This window comes from Nomascus leucogenys, chromosome 4 (genome assembly GCF_006542625.1).
Source record: "Nomascus leucogenys isolate Asia chromosome 4, Asia_NLE_v1, whole genome shotgun sequence".
NCBI lineage: Eukaryota > Metazoa > Chordata > Mammalia > Primates > Hylobatidae > Nomascus > Nomascus leucogenys.
The window spans coordinates 59,048,924-59,061,193 of NC_044384.1; the positions used below are offsets into that span (position 1 = coordinate 59,048,924).

At 42.4% G+C, this 12,270-nt stretch overlaps 1 protein-coding gene across 1 annotated transcript in view; it reads left to right on the forward strand.

The window, feature by feature from the left end:
* The first annotated feature begins 1,572 nt into the window (after positions 1 to 1,572).
* The window catches only part of USP14 (ubiquitin specific peptidase 14), a 60,642-nt gene continuing 49,944 nt past the window's right edge, over positions 1,573 to 12,270 (forward strand). The window contains exons 1-3 of the mRNA XM_030810669.1: positions 1,573 to 1,935; positions 6,515 to 6,660; positions 9,981 to 10,013. Of these exons, the coding sequence (XP_030666529.1) occupies positions 1,920 to 1,935; positions 6,515 to 6,660; positions 9,981 to 10,013 (195 nt within the window). The 5' untranslated portion in view covers positions 1,573 to 1,919. The remainder of the gene's footprint in view (positions 1,936 to 6,514; positions 6,661 to 9,980; positions 10,014 to 12,270) is intronic.

Sequence of the window (12,270 nt, forward strand, 5' to 3'; positions counted from 1 at the left end):
TTTGGTTTCCCAGTGCATATAAAAGTTATGTTTCTACTATACTGTAGTCTATTTAGTGTCAAGGCTGGGTGCAGTGGCTTATGCCTGTAATCCCAGCACTTTGGGAGGCCTAGGTGGGCAGATCGCTTGAGACCAGGAGTTCAACACCAGCCAGGGCAACACGGCGAAATCCCGTCTTTACAAAACATACAAAAAAAAATTAGCCGTGTGTGCTGGCGCACACCTGTAGTCCCAGCTACTCAGGAGGTTGAGGTAAGAGGTTAGCTTGAGCTGGGAGACTGAGGCTGCAGTGAGCCGTAATTGCGTCACTGCACTCCAGCCTGGGTGACAGAGTGAGACCCTGTCTCAAAACAAACAAACAAAACTTTACTGCTAAAAAATGCTAAGGATCATCTGAGCTGTCAGTGAATCATCATCTTTTTGCTGGCAGAGGGCTTGCCTTAATGTTGATGGCTGCTGACTGCCATCAGAGTGGTGGATGCTAAAGTTTGGGGTAGCGGTGGCAATTTCTTAAAATAAGACAATAATGAAATCTGCCACATCGATTGACTCTTCCTTTCATGGAAGTTTTCCCTGTGACGTGCAGTGCTGTTCAGCATTTTACCCACAGAACTTTCAAATTTGAATTTCTTTCAAAATTAGAGTCAATCCTGTCAAATCCTGCTGCTGTTTTATCAACAGTTCCATAGTTTATGGAATATTCTAAATCCTTTGTTGTCATTCAACAGTGTTCACAGCATCTTCACCAGGAGTAGTTTCCCATCTCAAGAAACCACTTTATTTCCTTATCCATAAGAAGCGACTCCTTGCCCATTAAAGCTTTGTCTTGAGATTGCAGCAATTCAGTCACATCTGTGGGCTCCACTTCTAATTCTAGTTCTCTTGCTATTTCCACCACACCTGCAGTTGTGTCCTCAACTCAAGCCTTGAACCCTTGTGGGAGAAGACTTGTTGCCAGAGCAGTCAGAATACACAAAACATTGGAGTTCACTGTTTTACATGGGGGTAGTTAGTGGCACCCCAAAACAATTAAAATAGTAACATCAAAGATCCCTAATCATAGATCACTGGAACAGATATAATAGTATTAAAAAAGTTCAAAATATTGTGAGAATTACCAAAATGTGACACAGAGACACGAAGTGAGCACATGCTGTTAGAAAAACAGAACTGACTGACTTGCTAACCTAGGGTTGCCACAAACCTTCAATTTATCTATATATTTAAAAAACGCAATAAAATGAGGTGTGGGTGAAAAGAAAACTGAGGCTTGCAGACATCATACAGCTAGCTAGTAACAGCTGGGTTTCAAAACACCTCTGACTTTACAACCACTAATTTTATTTATTTTATTTTGAGGCAGGCTCTCGCTCTGTCGCCCAGGCTGGAGTGCAGTGGCACCATCACAGCTCACTGCAGCCTCGACCTCCTGGGCTCAAGCGATTCTCCCGCCTCAGCCTCAGACACCAGGTTGTATACCAAGTTCCCACTTCATCTGCCGCAGGGCTGGGCCGCGCCAAGACCACGTGGCCAGTAGGCGCAGGGCGATGGGCGGCAGTGCGCAGGCGCGCACCTGCTGCGGTGGATGGGGCCCCGCGCCCGTTCCTCACTTGCTCCCTCCTTTCTTCCCGCCACCCCTCCACCGCCTTCCCCCTCCTCCCTCCTCTCGCCACCTCTAGGCCCCGCCCCGGTCCTGCCGCCCCGTCTGCTCCCTGCAGTCGCTCCGGAGCTGCACGGGTGTTCTGCGTGTTGCTGCGTCATCGGCAGTGGCCGGTTTGAATGAGACTCGTCGCACCGAAGCCGCCGCCACCACCGCGCCTCCGCCTCGGCCGCCGCCGCAGCTGCTTCTGGTCCGCGTCCCTTTGCCGCCCTTGTCAGGCCCAGCTCTCCTGCGCCGCCGCCTCCCGCCGCGCCCCGCCATGCCGCTCTACTCCGGTGAGCCCTGTCCTGGCCTCGCGCGCAGCACACCAGGTCGGCGCTAGGCCGCCGCGTAGGCCTGGCCTGCATGGGCGGGCGCCCGGCATGGACTGGGAGGGGCCGGGGTGGGGTGCGCGGGGCCGGCGGCGCGGAGATGACCCTGGCACCATCCCCTCTCCCGGCTGGGTCGGAGCCTTGCGTGGCAGGGGAGCGCCGTCCCCCTGGGCCACCGATGGGTGGGGGGAGTGGGGATGGGTAAGCCTCTCAAAGTCGTGACTCTGCAGAATGGTTTCTGACGCTGCCCTGGTGTGCGGTGAAAGTGAGGGTGTGTCTGGGGCGCTGGGAACCAGGCTGGAGGTGCAGGGAGATTCCTTTGGGCTTCTCAGTGGTCGCCGTGGAAGGGAGCGGGGAAGAAGGGGCGGGATGGAGGGACCCTTCTTGGGGTTGCCAAGCGGCGTTCGCCGCCCTTCGTCGCCCTTCGCCTTTCTCTTGCCCCTTGCCTTTGTTCGACCGCCCCTTTGGTACCAGTTTTAGTTTTGTCCCGAGGCAGATTGTAAACCTTTTTGCTTCGTTTTCGTTTCATCAGACGTTGCATTGGATTTCTGTATCCGAAACATGGTGTGAGCTTTCAGAAGTAGATGAATACACGTATCCCGGGGTGTCATTTCTTGATTGGCGTTTGACAAGGGCTTGTATTGTTTGCTTGCTGACAGTCCAAGGTACTGGCCAGGGATCACTTTTACTTAGGGAATGGACCTTGCTGCTCCCTAGTCTTACTCAAAATGGCACCTAAAATATGTGTGGTGTCTCCAATTGGCTGTAGATGTGTGATTCATTGACCATCCCTGTTTATTCTGTCACAGTTCCTTTATTGAAGATTCAGCATTTACAAAGCATGATACGAATCAAAAGTATTGTTTGATCTCAAGGTGGATTCTTGATGGTCTAGAATCTTGAATCGAATTCTTAATGATTGCCTAACCCCTTTGTAAAGCCATAACAACAGTAGAATGGCTCTTGAAATATTCTTAATACTTAAACACACCAGTAGATTCACACACATAAAACAAAACCCCTCTGTTTCCACAAAAAATGCCAGCACTGACCAGAGTTTCTTTTTTAAAATTTGAACTTTATCTTAAATATTTAATCAGATCTTTTCCTCATCCCCCAAATGAAGGAACTCAAGTAGATTTCTAAGGTCCCTTCCTTTGACCTCTCCATATTGAGAATCTGTATTTTGAGGGTCAGCAAAAAGCTCTATATTAAAATGAAGAGAACATTTTAAGTACTATTTCATAAGATTTAGTAGAAAATTAAGTAGTCTGAGCGCGGTGGCTCACGCCTGTAATCCCAGCTCTTTGGGAGGCGCGAGGCGGGCGGATCACTTGAGGTCAGGAGTTCGAGACCGCCTGGCCAACATGTGTCTCTACTAAAAATACAAAAATCAGTCGAGAGTGGTGGCAGGCGCCTGTAATCCCAGCTACTGGGGAGGCTGAGGCAGGAGAATCGCTTGAACCTGTGAAGCGGAGGTTGTAGTGAGCCAAGATCGCGCCATTGCACTTCAGCCTGGGTGAAAAAAGCGAAACTGGGTCTCAAGAAAAGAAAAAAAGAAATTTACCTATCTAGATTATTAAATGGTTAAGGATAAGTGCAGTTAAAAATTAAAGCCAGGGGCCATGGTGTATGCTTTTAATCCCAGCTACTCGGGAAGCTGAGTTGGATCACTTGAGCCAAGGAGTTAGAGGGTGCTGTGATCTTTGACCACGCCACTGCACTCCAGCCTGGGTGACAGAGCAAGACCCCCATCTCTAAAAATAAACACACACCTGTGCCTCTTATAGAGTTAGGGTTTTGTACATATTGCTTTGTTTTAATCTTCAACATAATCCTGTGGTACTGGTATAATTCCTTTTGTAAGCATAAGCAAAAAGTTTTAAGTAACTTGCTCATGGCAATAGCGCAATAAATTTCAGGTAGGTTCCTCTTCTTTACTTCTAGTACTGTTTTGGCTTAATCCTGTAGCATCTTTAGCTTGTACTATTGTAATATGCTTCTAGTTTATTTTAGTGATTACAGTGTGCCCTCTTCAAGCCCGATTTCTCTGCTGCTGCAAGAGTGATCTAATAGTATTCAAACCAGACTAAAGTGACCTTTATGACAGCCTTTCAGGAATAACACATTGCCTACAACATAAAGCCTTTACGAATTTAATTTTTTATTTTTTTTATTTTTTGAGACCGAGTTTTGCCCTTGTTGCCCAGTCTGGAGTGCAATGGCACGATCTTGGTTCACTGCAACCTCCATCTCCTGGTTTCAAGCGATTCTCCTGTCTCAGTCTCGCGAGTAGCTGGAATTACAGGCGCCTGCCACCATGCCTAGTTAATTTTTGTATTTTTAGTAGAAATGAGGTTTCACCGTATTAGCCAGGCTGGTCTCGAACCCCTGACCTCAGGTGATCCACCTGCCTCAGCCTCCCAAAGTGCTGGGATTACAGGCATGAGCCACCATTCCCCGCCTCTTTATGTATGTTTTAGGATGATTTATCTTCCATAATTTGATCCTTAGCCAGCTTCCAGTTTCATCTACTGCTGCTTTCCCTTCACTCTGGTAATTAATTACTTACATTTTAGAACACACCATGCTGCTTTATGCTGTGGAATGTTTTCCTTCTTTTCTGGGAATACTTCTGTCCTCTCCTAGTCTCTGAATAACACCTAATCTTTTCTTTGAGATTCAAAATTGATAGTGATAACTCAGAAGTTAACACTTCATCCAGGAAATCTTTCCTCATTTATGAAGCATTCCACTTTGTTGCTGTAGCCTTTTTAATACTACGTAGTTAATTACTCTAGCCTCCTCCCACCCCCCCTTATTAGGCTATAAGTTTATGGAGAGTCTTCCCAGTACTTTGTACCGGGCTTGTCATTAAATGAATACGCAACATATTAATTGAACTGATGTTAGGACTGGGATTTGGTGTCTGGGTGAGGTTTTCAAATTCTGATTTCAGGAGTTAGAAAGCAGTTAACAGTTGTGAGATTCTTATTTTTGAGAAGGTATAAAATTTTCAGTGGAAACAATATATATCTTTGGGTTTTAAAAATATATATTTCAAAAGTTAGCTATTTTATGAGGCTAATTGAAATTTTTTATTGTGGTAAAATATATGAAATAAAGTGTACCATTTTAATGATTTTTACATATACAGTTTTGTAGCATTAAGTATATTCACACTGTTTCGCAACTATCACCTTCATCCGCATCCTCTGGCAAACACCATTCTCTTTTTGTGTGTATGAATTTGACTACTTTAGGTATCTCATATAACCGGAATCATCCATGTTGCAGCATGTGTAAGAATTTCTTTCCTTTTCAAGGTTGAATAATATTCCATTGTATGTATATACCACATTTTCTTTGTCTATTAATTTTTTGATGGACGTTTGAATTGCTCCCACTTTTTCGGCTGTTGTGAATAATGCTGCTGTAAACATGGGTGTACAAATATTTGTTTGAGTCCTTGCTTTCCAATCTTCTGGGTATACCCAGAAATGAAATTGCTGGATCATATGGTAATTCTATGTTTACTTTTATTCCCACCAGCAGTGTACAAGTGTTCCAGTTTCTCCACATCTTTGCTAGCACTTATTATTTTCTGTTAAATTTTAAAAAGAATAGCCATTCTAATGGCTGTGAAGTGGGATTTCTATATATATTTTTAAATGATTTAGATACGTCTTTGGATTTTTTCTTAATTGAGCACCTCTTGTTCAGAAATGACACTTTTCAATTCTCCCACATTTCTTATGACTCAGAATCTGTATTCCTTAAGTTGTTCTAGATGTGCTTTATTCTCCCAGGAATTTTTTTTCTTCTCTTAAACTATCTAACTTTTCTCTCTCTCTTCTTTTCCAATGCTGTGTGCTATGTGAATGATTCTTCAATTAAACACATTGTGGGGGCTGCGAAACTTATCATTTTGGGAAATATTTCAATATGATCATATTGTTGAAGTAGGATTCAGAAGACTTGGAAGTTTATTAACCAATTTTATGACATAAGCAAATCAATCTACTTCTCTGAAGTCTCAGTTTCTTTTTTTTTTTTGAGATGGAGTCTCGCACTGTTGCCCAGGCTGGAGTGCAGTGGCACGATCTTGGCTCACTGCAACCTTCGCCTCCCAGGTTCAAGCGATTCTCCTGCCTCAGCCTCCTGAGTAGCTGGGATTACAGGCATGCACCACCATACCTGGCTAATTTTTGTATTTTTATTAGAGACAGGCTGGTCTCGAACTCCTGACCTCGTGATCCGCCTGCCTCAGCCTCCCAAAGTAGTGGGATTACAGGCGTGAGCCACCACGCCCAGCCTGCTGAAGTCTCACTTTCTTTAACTATGAAATGAGAAGTTAGGTTTGATCCAGTGAAATTTTATTCAGCACCTACTGCATGCATGCTGCTCTTGATTAGGTAAGCGTTATGGGCATAGAAAGATGAATGACCTGTTTTGACTCTCGATAACTGCCTAATTGGTGATCTTCTAAGGGTCTGTAAATCTTGTTATTTTTTAATTTAAAAAATTGTGATTTTGTTCGCAGTTACTGTAAAATGGGGAAAGGAGAAATTTGAAGGTGTGGAATTGAATACAGATGAACCTCCAATGGTATTCAAGGCTCAGCTGTTTGCGTTGACTGGAGTCCAGCCTGCCAGACAGAAAGTTATGGTGAAAGGAGGAACGCTAAAGGTAAAATGTAGTCCAAATTTTCATCACATTACTATTATTGTATACTTTTTGAAGAATAACACCAGAAAATTATTTAACTTTAATGTAGCATTTGAAGTGCTTTTTTTATATGATGAGAGTATGTCAGCTATGGGGTTAAAACTGTCTTATGCCTGTTAGAGTAAGGGAGAAACATTGTAGCCGTTTCACAACACTATATGGTATTATAAAAACATCGTTTTAAAACTCTTCTTACTTTTATTTGTTTTTAACTTTTAGGTTCTGAGATACATGTGCAGGTTTGTTATATAGGTAAACTCGTGTCACAGGGTTTTGAAGTACAGATTTCATCACCCAGGTACTAAGCATGGTACCTGATAGGTAGTTTTGTTTTTTTTTTCCGATCCTCTTCCTCCTCCTACTCTCCACCCTCAAGTAAGCTCCAGTGTCTATTGTTCCTCTCTCTGTGTCTATGTGTTCTCATTATTTAGCTCCCACTTACAAATGAGAACATGTAGTTTGCTTTTCTGTTCCTGCGTTAGTTTACTGAGGAACTAGCAGGTAATGATCTCCAGCTCCATCCTTGTTGCTGCAAAGGACATGACTGTGTTCTAAAAGCATCATTTAAATTTTATTTTAAAATGTGTTGTATTACCAGATACCTCTGTGGTTCAGGAGAGTGGAACACTTTATAGTTATCTGTATTGTGTGAATTTTTTTTCCTATGAGGATGTATTAAAAGTATTAGTTTTATTTTGTTTAGACTAAAATGAAATCAATTAATATTTCCTTAGTAATTTTCTGTAATGAGGTTGGAAAATTTTATCTCAGTTTAAAAATATGGAACAATACAGATAGGTTTCTTAAACTATTACAGAATGTAATTTTATACCTGCATTTGTATGTTGAAATTCAAAGCACTTCAGCATTTTTACCAAAGCCCTGGTTCTGGAAAACTGTTCATTTTTTTTTTTTTTTGGCCTTTATTGCATCCTACCCATTAACAAAGAGCTGTTTTTTTCTTTTTCTTTTTTTTTGAGATGAGTCTTGTTCTGTTGCCCACGCTGGAGTGCAGTGGCTTTATCTTGGCTCACTGCAACCTCTGCCTCCTGGGTTCAAGCGATTCTTACGCCTCAGCCTCCTGAGTAGCTGGGATTACAGGTGTCCACCACCATGCCTGGCTAATTTTTGTATTTTTAGTAGAGATGGGGTTTCACCATGTTGGCCAGTCTGGTCTTGAACTCCTGACCTCAAGTGATCTGCCCACCTCGGCCTCCCAGAGTGCTGGGATTACAGGCGTGAGCCACTGCACCCAGCCCTCTTTTTTCTAAACAGTAATTGTTACCTAACTCTTACCTGGAGATGGGAGGAAAAAATTTTTGTTTAAAAAGAGAAGAAACCTAATTTTTTTCTTTACTTACTTTGGAATGATCTCAGTGACCATAGTTAAGACTCCATTCTTGCCAGCATCATTGATGAAGGACTGCAGAAAAGATAAGAAAATATCTATTATTATTATTATTTTTGGGATTGAGTCTCCCTCTGTCACTCAGGGGCTGGAGTGCAGTGTCGCCATCTCGGCTCACTGCAACCACTGCCTCCCGGGCTCAAGTGATTGTTCTGCCTCAGTCTCCCGAATAGCTGGGATTACAGGTCACCGCCACCATGCGTGACAAATGTTTGTATTTTTGGTAGAGACAGTGTTTCACCATGTTGGCGCTGGTCTCGAACTCCTGACCTCAAGTGATCTGCCCGCCTCAGGCCTCCCAAAGTGCTGGGATTACAGGCGTGAGCCACCACACCCGGCCTCTATTATTGTTTTTAATAATATAAGTATAGTTTTAAAAAATACTTCCTTCAAGGGTTAGATAAAATGCTAAAGATCTATAGTTAACTTTAGAGATAAAGACTGGCTACCCCCGCTGGGCAGTAAAACACACGTTGGAGGAAAATCTTTGTTTACCCCTGAAGGTACAGTATGAACCTTTGGCCTTTAGTGAACTTCATAGCCTAATTTGTGCTGAACACTGTACTAGTGGTATGCTGTCGAGAATTATAGAAGTCTGCGAATTAAATGAAACTTTGACTGCTAATAGTTACCATTTATTGAGTACTTATTTTGTGTCAGGCTGTTATTATATTTTCTTTAATTCTCAGCTGTATGTTATCCATATCTTATAAATGAGGAAATTTTATAAATGAGTGTCAAAGAGGTTTAAGTAACATAGTAAGGCACCCAAAGAGCATATGATTTATAAATCAAGCAGATCTGTGTTCACTTCCCAGTTTTGTGTGATCTTGGGTAAGTGATCTTAGTTATCATTCGTTATGTTTAGCAGTCATAGCCCTTAAATTGAGAAGGGCCTTTAGGAAGTTACTGTTCCATTTTAAAGCAGATAAAGGAGATAATTAGTGGCACTAATGAAGGATAGACAAGCATATTGGGTACACAATACCTTCTATAAAAGGGAGTAATATGGAATCGACTTTATCTGAGGGGAAAGGCCTAGCTGCAGTAAGTTAAAATATTACTCTGGACTAATCATGCATTTAAAAAAAAAATTCTTGATTTTTATTCAACCTATTGAAAGGAAAGTATTTACTTGCTTTATAGATGTGTTATAGACATTAACTCTTCATTCCTTCCATGTAAGCTAGTTATTTATTAGCTCTGCTGGTTCCAAACATCCAAAAAATAGGATTTATCATTTGTCATTAGTCAAGTGTTTTCTAGTACTTGCTAAAAGTATTTTTTTATACTTATGTGTTTTTTAGTATTTGATGCTGTAAATACAGGTTACTGCCTTTTATATAGTGTTACCTTATGCAGTTGAAGCAAATTATTTGAAACCCTGGCTTCAGTACCGCTTGTGTTTAAAAAAAAATTTTTTTTTTTTTTTTTTGAGATGGAGCCTTGCTCTGTTGCCCAGGCTGGAGTGCAGTGGTGAGATCTCGGCTCACTGTAATTTCCGCCTCCTGGGTTCAAGCAATTATCTTGCCTCAGCCTCCCGAGTAGTGGGAATTACAGGTGTGCACCACCATGCTCAGCTACTTTTTGTATTTTTAGTAGAGGTGGAGTTTCTTCATGTTGGTCAGGCTGGTTTCGAACTCCTGACCGCAGGTGATTTGCCTGCCTCAGCCTCCCAAAGTGCTGGGATTACAGGTGTGAGCCACCATGCCTGGCCAAAAAATTTGTATTTTATTGCCATAGTTTTAAATAAAATCTGCATATAGGATAAATTTTATTCTGTTTTGAAGTAGATTAAAATAAATTGATTATTAAAGATTGTGTTCAGCTTGTACAGCAGTGGTTAAATGTCTTTTGTTTGTCTTTGAAACAGGATGATGACTGGGGAAACATCAAAATAAAAAATGTAAGTATTATCTTATGAATGTTTATTATAATGCAGTAACCTCATTATGATACCAAAATACGTTCCAGATGACTTTTTTTTCATATGTATATCCAGTTGTTCCAGCACTATCTGTTGAAAATACTTGCCTTTTCCCATTGACTTGTGTTGGGCTCTTTCTTGAAAACTGGTTAATAGGTTTGTTTTTGGGTTTTTGTTTCATTGATCTAGTAGTTTAAGTTACGCTAGTACCAAATGGTTGTGATTACTAAAGCCTTATAATAAAAGTCTTGAAAAAAAATTTAGCTGGGTGTGGTGGTGCACGCCTGTAATCCTAGCTACTAGGGAGGCTGAGGCAGGAGGCAGGAGAATCACTTGAACCTGGGAGGCGGAGATTGCAGTGAGCCGAGATCGTGCCACTGCACTCCAGCCTGGCAACAGAGCGAGACTCCGTCTCCAAAAAAGAGTCTTGAAGTAAGATAGTATATGTTCTTATGCTCTCCAACTTTCTCCTCTTTGAGATTTTGTTTGAGATTACATTGAATCTGTAGCTCAATTTGGGGAGAATAAACATCTTAACAATATTGAGTATTAAAATCCTTGAATATGATGTACTTCCTTAGTAGGTCTCTGTTTTTCTCTTAGCAGAGTTGTAGTTTTTAAACATAGAGGTTTTGCATGAATGGTTTTTTTTTTTTTTGAGACAGGGTCTCACTCTCACGTATGCTGGAGCACAGTGGCATGATCACGGCTCACTGTGGCTTCAAACTCCCAGGCTCAGGCAGTCCTTCCATCTCAGCCTTCCGAGTAGCTGGGACCACAGGCGTGTGTTACCATGCCCAGTTAGTTAATTAATTTCAATTATTTTTTGTAGAGATGGGGGTGTCACTATGTTGCCCAGGCTGGTCTTGAACTCCAGGGCTCAAGCGATCCTCCTGCCTTGGCCTCCCAAAGTGCTGGGATTAACAGGTGTGAGTCACTGTGCTCAGCCCTTGCATGACTTCTCTTAAATTATTGAAACTTAACATTTGTTCACTGCTTAAAATAATATTAAAAAATTATTTCCAGTGTTCATGGCTAGAATGTAAAAATACAGTTGATTTTTCTCTTTTTTTTTTTTTTTTTTTTTTTTTTGAGACTGAGTCTCACTCTTAACTGCCCAGGCTGGAGTGCAATGGCGCGATCTCGGCTCGCTGCAACCTCCGCCTCCCGGGTTAAAGCAATTCTCCTACCTGAGCTGGGATTACAGGAGCCCACCACCACGCCTGGCTAATTTTTGTATTTTTAGTAGAGATGGGGTTTCTCCATGTTGGTCAGGCTGGTTTCGAACTCCTGACCTCAGGTGATCCGCCCACCTTGGCCGCCCAAAGTGCTAGGATTACAGGCGTGAGCCACTGCACCCGGCCGAAATACAATTGATTTTTCTAAGTTTATTTTCATTCTTTGTTCCTGTAAGCAATTCACTTACTAATTCCAGTTGTGTTTTGGGCAGATTCCATTGGGTTTTCTGTGTACATAAACGTGTTATCTGCAAATAATGACAATTTTACTTCTCCCTTTTCAATATTCATGACTTTCAGATTTCTTAAACTTTATTGATGTATAATTGATAAGCCAATCACTTCTTTTTTTTTTTTTTTTTTTTTTTTTTTGAGAGACAGAGTCTTGCTTTGTCGCCCAGGCTGGAGTGTGGTGGTGTGATCTTGGCTCACTGCATTATCTGCCTCCTGGGTTCATGTGATTCTCCTGCCGCAACCTCCCGAGTAGCTGGGATTACAGACGCCTACCACCACGCCTGGCTAATTTTTGTATTTTTGGTAGAGATGGGGTTTTGCCACGTTGGCCAGGCTGGTCTCGAACTCCTGACCTCAAGTGATCTGCCTGCCTTGATCTCCCAAAGTGCTGGGATTACAGGCGTGAGCCACTGTGCCAGGCCTTGTCCTACTTTTTAATAGGACTTCTAATACAGTGTTAATAGAAAGTGATAAGAGTGGCTGGGCACGGTGGCTAACGCCTGTAATCCCAGCACTTTGGGAGGCCGAGGCAGGTGGATCACGAGGTTAGGAGATCGAGGCCATCCTGGCTAACATGGTGAAACTCTGTCTCTACTAAAAAAAAATACAAAACAATTAGCTGTGCGTGGTGGCAGGCTCCTGTAGTCCCAGCTACTCAGGAGGCTGAGGCAGGAGAATGGCGTGAGCCTAGGAGGCAGAGGTTGCAGTGAGCCGAGATTGTGCCACTGTACTCCAGCCTGGGCAACAGAGCAAGACTCCATCTC